Here is a 10,752-nt window from a genome sequence, read left to right as displayed (position 1 = left end):
CCGAGGCAGGAGTCAGCGGCCCCAGGGGGAACTGCGGGGGGCCTGGCTGAGGCAGGAGTCAGCGGCCCCAGGGGGAACTGCAGGGAGCCTTGCCAAGGCAGGAGTCAGCAGCTCCAGGCGGGAGAGGGGCGGTTAGTGCTCACCCTCACGCCTAGGTTGTGCATTCCAGTGTCCAGTGGGGCGAAGTGGGAGGCAAGGCAGCCCGGGTGTTGGTGGGGGGAGTCCCAAGAGAACAGGCAAGCCCCTCCCCGCGCCCTGGGGGGAGGGGAGGCCCCAGAAACGGGAGTTGTCGGTGGCTGCCCAGTTCTCCCATGTGCCCCGGGGGTTGCTGTTGAGCGCCTTGCTCTGCAGCGCTCAGGTGGGCCCTGGGCAGCGACAGGCACCTTGGCTGCTCTGTGGCCCCCTGAGGTGGGGGTCCTCATGGCAGGGCGGGAGCCCTGCAGGAGCTTCTCTGAGGTGTCCTCACTTCCCACTGTCGGCTTTTTCACACATACACACCTCTGGCTCGGGGCTCCAGGCCCGCACTGTGCTCACAGATCTGCTCTCCCTGGGCCTTCGCCTGGGCCTTGGGTCCTGGGTTTCCCGGGGTTGGGCTGTGCGGGACGGGGCTCACGCGGCGCCTGTGTGCGGCTCTGGGCAGGTTCTGCGGGATGGTGCAGTTTCCTGGCAGCGTGAGGAAGAGTGCCCTCTTGCAGCTGTGTCTGCTCCTTGGCCACCGCTTCCCGCCGGTGAGTGCCTGCCCCATTCACATGTGCTTGCCGTGTGGACTTGGGCCCCTGGTGACAAAAAGGCTTGGAAGGCACTGCCCGGTGGGTGTGCCTTCACGTCAGGCCCCTCGTTAGCACGCCCAGGGTGACACGTCACAGGCATACAGCTGTCAAGGGGCTCCTGACGTCACTGTACTGGCTTCAAGGAAAGACGTGTCTGGCTGGCATTTCCATGGGCAGTGGGATCTGGCTCAGGAGCTCCCAGAGGACCCAGTCTGAAGTGGTTCAGCCACACCTGGGGGCAGCGCCCTTCACTCCCAGCTCTCCCTGGCCGTTACATTTCTAGGGTTTCTTTTCTTCAGGCTGTAAAAAAACCTGTTGATCCAAAAGTGACATTTTCCAAAAACGTGAAAGTAATTTCACGTTATACGGTGGTTCTAGAAGTGGGGTGGCTGGACCCTCAGCACCTCTGGGGCTTCAGCAGTGCAGGTTCCTAGGCCCTGTCCTGCTGACTCAGGACCTCCAAGGGTGGGCCGGGGGCTCTGACCACCAGCTCACTGAGACATGATGACAGGTGAGATTGCTTCTCCGTAAGGGAGCAGGTTTGTGAATGGATCATTTAAACAAGAAGGACGTGACCTGCACTGCTGGAGTCTCACTGTGTCTGCGGAGGGAGGAGGTGGTTCATGGCGCAGCTCTGCTGTGGCTGGGAAGGGATGCGGGGTCAGCGCCCTCTTCCTGACACCTGTCACTGAGGGGGCTCCCTGGCCTGGCTCCTGTCGTCTCTGTGGGGTGGGGCAATGGCGTTTTCCTCCCACAAACGCACTGCGTCGCTGTCCCAGATCCGGAAGACCACGGCCAGCCAGGTGTACGAGATGGTGCTCACCTACAGTGACGTCGTGTCTGTGGATGTGTTGGATGAGGTGGTGGCGGTGCTCAGCGACACCGCATGGTGAGTGAAGCCCCTTCCTGCACGGCCACCTGGGCCTGGCACCGCCCCCTTCCTGTCCCCTCCGTGTCCACCTGTCTCTCTCAAATTCTCTGAAAGGAAGAGGAAGGAGGATTCTGGGGCCTCGACAGCCTCCGCTTGGGTTTAACGAGGCGGCAGTGGTGCTGAAGCTGAAGCCTCTTAACCGCCCCGTCCCTGAACACTGTCGAGTGTCAGAAGCAGCAGAGCATCCATCCCGCCAGGGGGACAGCTGCCTTCTTTCCCCTACAAGGCTGTCTGGTGGCCTGTGCACCGGACACCCGCCAGGGAGGCCCCTCTCCAGCTGTGTTGGAATAGGCCGCGTGAGCACCGGGTGGAAATCCAGAGGCACTGGCGGAAGCAGGAGGAAAACCTCTCCCCACGCCTCTGCTCTGAGGTCCAGCTCCTTCCCAGGGCCATGGGCCCTCAGGAGGCCACAGCGCCGCTCTCCATGTTTACTTGGACAGGCGCAGTTTCTGCAGCAGGGGCTGGCTTCCTTACCGTGGGTGGATTAGAGTGGCAGTTTTGAAAGATGCGTGTGTTGAGTGGGGGGTGGGAGAGTCTGAATGAGAAAGTGGAGCAGGGAGAGTGCAGGCTCAGGGGGTGCCCTGGGCCAACCAGGGTGGTCCTGGGAACTGCAGTGATGGTGCCATACGCACATGGGCATGTGTGCTCCCACACACACTCATGCTCACGCTGGCTCACGCACTCACGCTGGCTCGAACGCTCACACGCTCACACTGGCTCAAACATGCTCACACACGCTGACACACATGCTGACTTGCACACTTCTCTAAATGGGGAGCAGTCTTGTCACCCCGAGTTGGAGGTCAGGACTGAAGCACCCAGAGGCTGTGTGGGTGTCCACTTGGTGCAGCCAGCCTGGTGGAGTCCCAGGTGTCCTGCCCGTGGATGCTACTGTGTGGAGCGCCGACTGTGAGGGCCTCCGTGCTGACCCCAGGCGTTGGTGCAGGTCTGTGGGGTCTGTGCCCCGTCTAAGCCAGCGAGGACGTAGGTGATGCTCCCTAGGTGTCTCCTTGGATTAGGGACCTTCTGACAGGGCCGGGTTCCCATGGAGCTCACTTACTATGCAGCTGCTGTGGTCTCGGAGGACAGAAGGTACCTCTTGGCTTCAGAGCTTCTGCGAAGTTCTCTGGTTTGGGGAGGAGTGAGCATCTCTGCCCTTAAACAGAAACACGTGGTCCCAGGAGAAGAGCCGGGAGCAGCCGGGCTGCCATCTCAACCTCCATTGAGAGGTCGGCTGTCTTAACTACTGCGCTGGAGACAGGTTTTCTTTTCTTTTTTTTTTTTTAAGATGGGGTTTCACCATGATGGCAAGGCTGGTCTTGAACTCCTGACCTCAGGTGATCCACCCACCTCAGCCCCTCAAAGTGCTAGGATTACAGGCGTGAGCCACCGCGCCTGGCTCTGGAGACAGGTTTTTAAAAAACAAAGCACATTCTGGATCAGATTCTAAAATAATTGGCTTTGGGACAGTGAAGAGGTGAACGCCCTGCAGCCAGGTATGTGGAGCTGGGCGAGGCCTCCTCCATGGGGCTGGGAGGGCAGCCCCTCCTTCTGGAAAGGGGTCAGGCCCAAGGCTGGCTGGAGAATGTGCTCACCTGACGACTGCTCCTTGTGCCTGAGGGCTGGGCCGGTTGCAGATTCTGGGGTGGGTGTCCTTTCCCTGCCTTCCCCTATGTGAGCTGATGCACGGCTCTGCACACCTGAGGGTCCAAGGTGGGCACTGGCCTCACACAAGCCAGGCGTGTGAAGTCAGGCACCCTGAGCCGGGCGAGGTCTCCTCCAGCAGGGCTGGGCGAGGCGGCGCTCCCTGTCCTCACAGGCTCCTGTCCTCACAGGCCCCCGCCCCGTCCTCACGGGCCCCCCGTCCTCACGGGCCCCCCCCCCCCCGGGCCCGGCCACCCGGCGCGCCCCCCCCTCCCAGGCGCCTCCCCCCACCTCCCGGGCCCCCCTCCACACGGGCCCCCCGTCCTCACGGGCCCCCCTCCTCATGGGCTCCCTGTCCTCACAGGAACGCAGAGCTCGCAGTCGTCAGAGAGCCACGCAACCGCCTGTGTGACCTCCTGGGCGTGCCCAGGCCCCAGCTGGTGCCCAAGGTAACCCTTCACTTCCACAGCATGAGGTGACTGTGCTTCCCTGAGCTCCGAACGTTCTGGGGCCAGCGGCTGTGCTCAGCTTCTGACAGCGGCCCCTCCCCTCTTCTCACGTCAGGACCCCTGGGAGTACGGGACTGGTGGAGCTGCCTTCTCTGGCCGCTGCCCACGCCTTGGGCCCCTGTGGCACCAAGGCCACTTGCTTGGGGTGTGTTTTGTGGGCCGGGGGCTTGGTGGGACTGGAATCAGCTTGATCCAGGCCCCTTATGACTGGCCCTGGGGTCTGTTTGTGCTCCAAGTGCCAGGAGTTCCCCCTTACCCCTCCTCACCTGCCTCCCTTGCGTGGGGCCGGGGCTGGGTGCAGAGACCCTCAGGAGCCCCCGTGCTCCTCGCAGCCCTCCACTCTTCTGCCAAAGTAACAAAGGAGTGCAGTTCTCAGGGACGCTGGGGCCCGGGGTTGCCGCCTGTCTCTCTAGTTCCAGGGCTGGCTCCTCCTTCCTCTCAGCCCCCTTTCATACGGCAGGAGGCCATGTCTGAGAGGGAGAAGAATCACGTCCAGATACGCAGGGTCCGTGGGGACGGGCTGAGCATCGGGACACAGCCTCCCCCATTTCTGTCTGTAAAGGCCAAACTCAGCAGCAGACCTTGGAATTAAATGTGCTTTTTACATTGGTATTGGGACAGATGTCAAACATGCGTGAGTGCAGGTTAGGAGCAGTGCGGTAAACCTCCCTTCTGCTCGCTCCTCAGAGACTGCATCTGCAGACAGGGTGCCCTCGGGCAGCGCGTTAGTCAAGAGCACCTGCCGGCCACACAGCTGGGGCTCCCGGGTGTGCGGGGAACGGCACAGACGCAGTTTCCAGCAGGAACCCAGTGTCGGCGTCAGTCCCCGCATGGGGTGCAGAGGGGCGAGGGTCCCTGGCTGGGAGCGGTGGGTGATGGAACTGACCGGCCTGACCCCATCTTGTCTCTTCTGCAGCCTGGTGCCTGCTGAAGCCAGTCCTGGAGCCTGCACTCACCCTGCCTGGTGGGGATGTCTCGTTCCTGGGGGAGCCCGGTGCAGGGAGCCTGGCCGAGTGGTGCCTCCAGCTCTCCAGCTGCGGAAGGGTAGCGCTGGCCCTTGGAGGCTGTCACCAGGTGATGGCTTTTCCTCCTCTGCACCTGCACTGCAGTGACTTGGGGTGTCACTGTTTCTGCCTTTTCTTGAACACAAATGTGCTTCCTATAAAATCATGTACTAAGAAGTTCCTGCCTTTGTCTCTGTGCCTGATGCGTGTAGGGTGATGCAGAGGCTCACTGCCTGGGCGTCAGCCAGACAGGACGTGGGCTCTACTCCTCCTGCCTGGAGACCAGACACCCTTCTCGCCTGTGTGGCCCCTGCTGCGGGGTCTGCTGGCCATAGGTGGTGCTCCAACCAGTCTCTGCTGTGGAGGTGCAGATGTTTACACTGAGCGAGATTAATGTTGATAAGTCAGGGGTCCAGATGCCAGAGGCCTGACAAGCCCTGGTGGGGGTGCAGTCCTCCCACCTGCCCACACGTGGGCATGGGGCACATGGTGCAGGCGTCACTTAGTGTGCAGACCAGTTGCTTCACAAATGTCTGCTGCAAGGGGAATCATCAGAATCCAGTGTGTGCACCTCTACAATAATGTGGGAAATACCCTTCTCAAAAAAATGGCACCGTCTTACTAGAGCCAGTGCAGAGGCGGCCTTCGTCTCTGTGTCTGAGCTCGTGCTGGTCCATCCCAAAGCTGGTGAGGGGAACGTATGTGCAGATTTCACAGTGCTAGCTACCCACAGCCGTCTACCCGGGGCCTGTGCTGTGCTCACAGGGCTTGAGGTGCAGAGCCACCCCCAGCAGCACTGAGGAAGCCCCAGGTGTGGTCACTCAGAGGCCCAAGGGGAGGACTTGGGTGAAGAGCCCAGGGGTGCTGGGTGCATGGTGTAGCTCCCCGGCCTGCTGTCTCATGTGGGGGATGGGGCCTGGGCACAGGATGGGGGCAGGTCCAGAACTGGGAGATGCCGCCCACATCCTTGAGGCCATCATGACCACAAGGCCAGGACTGTGACCATCCATGCAGGATGTATGTGGTGACTTGGCCACACAGGAGTGTGAGAGTTAGCATACTACTGCCCCTGTACTCGACCTGCTAGCCAATAATCTTTATCCCAACATTTTATTCAAATCTTAAAATAGTCGTCCTTCTCAAACTAAGTGGGGAGTTGTTTTCTGTCCCCTTAATTGGCTGAGCATCCTAGGTGACCAGGCCCAGCCTTGGCCACGAGTCAACACGGTGGAAAAGGCTTGGCTTCTGTGGTCAGCACATGAGACTCCGCGGTTGCACCTGCCAAGTGCAGAGTGGGTGCACCATCGCCGTGCCTGCAGCTCACGAGGCTCCTGCTAGCCTGGGATGCACTGAGGATAGAGGGAACAAGTGGCTTCTGAGGAAAACACATGAACTGTTCTTAGTGCAGTCAAAAGAAGAGTAGGAGAAACGGCATTTTAAGGCATGGAGGCAGGTTGATTCCCCTCCCAGACCCATCAGTGACACTGTGTGGGAAAGCAGTTCTTTCAGTGTGGGTCTGACTTGGCCACTGCCTCTGTCCTGCTGGCTCCCATCCATCGCTGGGGCCCTTTGCTCACCAGACACCTGGGGGCCTGGAAAGCCCTCCTTCATTCAGCAGCTGTTTTTGGACCCCAGCTGGGTCCAGGTGCTAGAATTTGGCAAGGAACCCCTCGCTCACATGATAGCTGGGGCAGACAACAGCAAATGAACAAACCAGCACCATCAGGCAGGCAACACTGAGTGCTATGAAAAGATAAAGCGGGCAATGGAATGGGGTGCTGAGTGTTGGCTCCTACAAGAGGAGATGTTCAGAAAACCTCTCTGAAGGGGCAGCATTTGGGCAGAAGTCCAAACAAACAAACATGCCCAATGGCAGAAAAGAGAGTGCTTGTGGTCCCAGAAGTGGAGCAAGCTTTGTGAGTTTAGAGAGCAGGAAGAAGCCAGTATCCCTGGAACCGGGGAGCTAGTATGGGATATGTGCACCCAAAAACATGTTCTAGGCACGAACCAGAAACCCTCCATGTGAGACCAGAGACCTTGGAGATCCTGAGGGTTTTTGCTGAGCCCTGAAGTCCAGTCATGATGTTTTGATGATAGCAAGATGGAAAAGAGAATGTAAGGCCCAGGGTCAGATCTAATAGGAGACCCTACGTAAAGCTGGGACCCTACATAAATCTTTCTCAAAGGAACAGCAACTCGATCTCTGCTGAAGTGGCCTTCATTAGCACTACCTGTATAATCCCCAAAACTCCTAAAGTGGAAAATTTGATTGAACTGGCCCCGATCAGTGGTATTCCCAGACAAGGGGCAGAAGATGCAAATACAAACCTCTCTGGAAGAATATAGGCTGTAATATGAATATACTTTTGAGAAAGGCCAGAAATTATCAAGAAGAGACTGGGAAAAAAAGCCCCTAGAGATGTAAGAAGTGAAATTAAAAGCTCAATGGATAGCTTAGACACAGCTGAAGAGAGAATTAGAAAACTGGAAGATCTGAAAAAATTATCCGGAGAACTGGAAAATACGAAAGCAACATCAAGAGACACTGAAGAATGTCTAACCTTTGTGTAATTGGGGTCTTAGAATGAAATGAAATGATGCAAATACTCCATGCTGGCATGCAACAGTCCTCAGATACAGAAGCCTAACAGTCTCAAACATTTAGACTTGTCACAGTGAAACTGCAGAACTGTTAAGTGGGACGGAGCGATATAAACAACTACCAATTTCCCAGCAGCAGCACTGGAGTTGAGGAACAAGTAGACCAAGATCTTCATTATGCTGCGAGAAGGTAGCTGTTACCTTGCTTGAATTGTGCCCACAACATAACATCAAAAGAGAACACAACTAAGTCATTCAGATAAACATATGCTGTTCTAAGGCATGTCTGGTTCCTTAATCTTAGCTTAGTATCTGGGGTTGAGTCATTTGTTGTTAGAGCTGTCCTGTGTATTGCAGGGTGTTCAGCAACAGCCCAGATGGCAGTAGCCATCCCCTACCCAGCTGTGACAGAAAAAAATGGCTGCAGACATTGCCAGTTATCTTCTGGGGGGCGAATTCATCCCTGGCCAAGAAGCGCTGCTCTGGTGGATAAACTTTAGGCAGGAAGGAAAATGATCACAGTTGGATAGTTGGAGGAATGGTGACCCAGGAAAGCAATAAAACGTGACCATAAAGACATAGAAAGACAGCTTATTTGTGGACTTTTTTTTAAGCACATAGAATTGCTTAAAATGGACAACAGCAGCATATGAATCAGCGGCAGAGTTGGTGGCTGAATTTAGAGCATCTTAAGTTCTTATGTTCTGGAACAAAGTGCAGATAACTCAGTTATCAGCTAAGCGTGCATGTGGAAGTATTCAGAGTTGCACACAAAGAGTTAATACATGGGGAAGAAAACTTCTTTACTAATCGGGGAGAAATGGAACAAGAATAAAAAATACGCCATCAAAATATGCAAGAACGGCAAGAGGAAAAGGCAGAACAAGCGTTTTTTTGAGACAGAGTCTCACTCCATCACCAGGCGCCAGGCTGGAGTGCAGTAGCACAACCTCGGCTCACTGCAGCCTCCGCCTCCCGGGTTCAAGCAATTCTCCTGCCTCAGCCTCCCGAGTAGCTGGGACTACAGGCGTGCATCGCCACACCCAGCTGATTTTTTTGTATTTTTAGTAGAGACGGGGTTTCACCATGTTGGCCAGGATGGTCTCGATCTCTCGACCTTGTGATCTGCCCGCCTTGGCCTCCCAAAGTGCTGGGATTACAGGTGTGAGCCACTGCGCCCAGCCAGAATGAGCTTTTAAAAAAAAATACACTAGAAATATATTAGGACACAATAAATGTAAATGGATTAAAACCTCTATGTCAATGACAAAGTTTTACAGTTAAAGGAAGGCAAATAAGTGTTATTAGGAATAGATTACTATATGATGATTAAAGGTTCAGTTCAACAGGAAGACAGAACTTTCCTACACTTGTAACACAGTCTCAATAAAGCAAACATTCAGGAAATTGATCATCTACTACCATAGTGTATTTTATTGAGTTGATACAGTTCAATAAAGTGCAATAAGGCACTGTTGAAGAAGGAAAGCTTGACCTAATGGACAGTTATGGAACCCAAGTGTGTGTATGTACACACAAATTTTTAAAAGATGTTTTTAAAAATCTTTAAAATAAATAAAACTATAAAATATATAATGAAAGCTAATAATCACAACAGGTAGAATTCACCTAAAGTGGTGCTTAAGCAATTCTGAAGTCTTGAATTATACATTAGAGAAGAAAGGCTGGAAATTAATGAGCGGAACACACAAGCAGCTGGATTAGCTGAAAAGAAAGTGGAATAACTGTGGAGCAGGACGTGTGAAAAGGAAGCATAATAGAGACTCAGCGAACCCAAATGGTGCATCCGTGAAAAGACCTACCTGGGAGCAGCTGCCGTGGGTCTGTCAGCTGAAGTGAAGGAAGTCCTGGCCCTCCTGCAAGTGCAGCGACCTCAGGTTGTCCTCAAAGGCTCCTCCTGTGAGGTCCTGTTGGAAGCAGCAGATTCCGCTCAGTCCGGCCTCTCCTGGCTGCGGGAGGCCACTGTGGAGCCTCCTCCCGGGGCCAGGGTTTGGAGGTGGCCTGTGTCCACCTGTCGGGAGGTCTACTACGAACTCCTCCTCTTCTGCCAATAGTGCAGACAAGGGCCAGAGAGGGCAGCAGCTGGCACTGCTTGTACTACAGGCCCTGTTGGTCACCACAGGGGAGGTCCCCTGCCTCCTGGCCTTGCCTCTCTGGAGAAGGTGGCTGACTCCCTGGGGGCCATCGGAGTAGACTGAGACTTAACGGGCAATGCCTCTGCTGTTCATCCAGGGCAGACCCGCCTTCCCTCGACACACACACACACACCCCCCCCTACGGGAGCCAGGAGTGGGAGGAGGCCCCTCAGACAGAAACGGCATCGCAGGACCATCAGCTGCTGGCCTCTGTCCTCCCCACCCCTGCAGTGGAGTGAGGGCCGTGACGCCAGGTCCCTGGATGTTCCATCTTGTGCTGTGTGCCGGCCTTGGCCAGGTCACCTGCCCTCCTCTATGAGGCCACAGCAGGTGTGCAGAAATGCCTTTCAGATGTGCCTTGCACCCCAGCACCTCCTGAATAAGTTCCTGAAGCCAGAGCCCAGCACAGTGGTGGACACGAGTCTCTGGCCTCTGGCAGGATGCAGGAGGCACCATGTGTTCCTGTCACAGTCCTCTGTCCTTGGGCCCAGCAGGAGGATATGAGCCTGGCCGCGCTTCCTGCCCCTGCCACACGAGAATCCATTACAAGGCCTACCACTGCTGTCACTCAAACGAAATGTTTTCCTTCCTGGAAAACATTTCCACACACTCTGCTGCCATCTATCCTTCCTCCCTTGTCTCTGCTCTGGAGTCTGCAAAGGAAACACAGCAGCACGACTCCTATCTCAGTCTCCCCTGAGGTGGCCTTCGTTAATACCACCTGGAAGATCCCTGAAACTCGTCAAATGGAAAATGTGACTGAATTCGTTCTGATCGGTGGTATTCCCAGACAAGGGGCAGAAAACGTAAATACAAAACCTCTGTGGAAGGATGTAGGCTATAACGTGCCCCTCAGGGAATAAGGAGGCCCGAGGATGGGGTGTGGGGAGGGGACAGCCGACCCGCGGAGCCATCAAAACATCACATTTATCAAGTTCACAGTTTCATGTGAGCACCCGAGATCATGACAACAGTGATATCACAGGTCACCATGACAGACACAGTGACAGTCTGACGTATTGCGAGAGCCACCGCAATGAGACGTGAAGTAGGCGTGCTGCTGGGGGCACTACCAATGGGCTCGTTCTAGCAGGGTGGCCGCCTGCCTGTAACTCCTGCCCCGGTGGGGAGGCCACA

At 55.7% G+C, this 10,752-nt stretch overlaps 1 protein-coding gene across 5 annotated transcripts in view; it reads left to right on the top strand.

Annotated features, from left to right (window-relative positions):
- Positions 1 to 5,035, top strand: part of TBCD (tubulin folding cofactor D) — a 186,415-nt gene extending 181,380 nt beyond the window's left edge. For 3 of the 5 annotated variants that reach the window (XM_032241194.1, XM_032241191.1, XM_032241193.1), the window contains 4 exons: positions 641 to 728; positions 1,550 to 1,659; positions 3,710 to 3,794; positions 4,471 to 5,035. In XM_032241194.1, coding sequence (XP_032097085.1) covers positions 641 to 728; positions 1,550 to 1,659; positions 3,710 to 3,794; positions 4,471 to 4,503 — 316 coding nt within the window. In that variant the 3' untranslated portion in view covers positions 4,504 to 5,035. The remainder of the gene's footprint in view (positions 1 to 640; positions 729 to 1,549; positions 1,660 to 3,709; positions 3,795 to 4,470) is intronic. The other 2 variants (XR_004257686.1, XM_032241192.1) reach the window with 2 other exon arrangements.
- Positions 5,036 to 10,752: the final 5,717 nt, after the last annotated feature.

This window comes from Sapajus apella, unplaced genomic scaffold (genome assembly GCF_009761245.1).
Source record: "Sapajus apella isolate SASKATOON/1434 unplaced genomic scaffold, GSC_monkey_1.0 scaffold48, whole genome shotgun sequence".
NCBI lineage: Eukaryota > Metazoa > Chordata > Mammalia > Primates > Cebidae > Sapajus > Sapajus apella.
The sequence above is the reverse complement of the archived record's forward strand: the minus strand, read 5'-3'. Positions and strand labels throughout refer to the sequence as shown.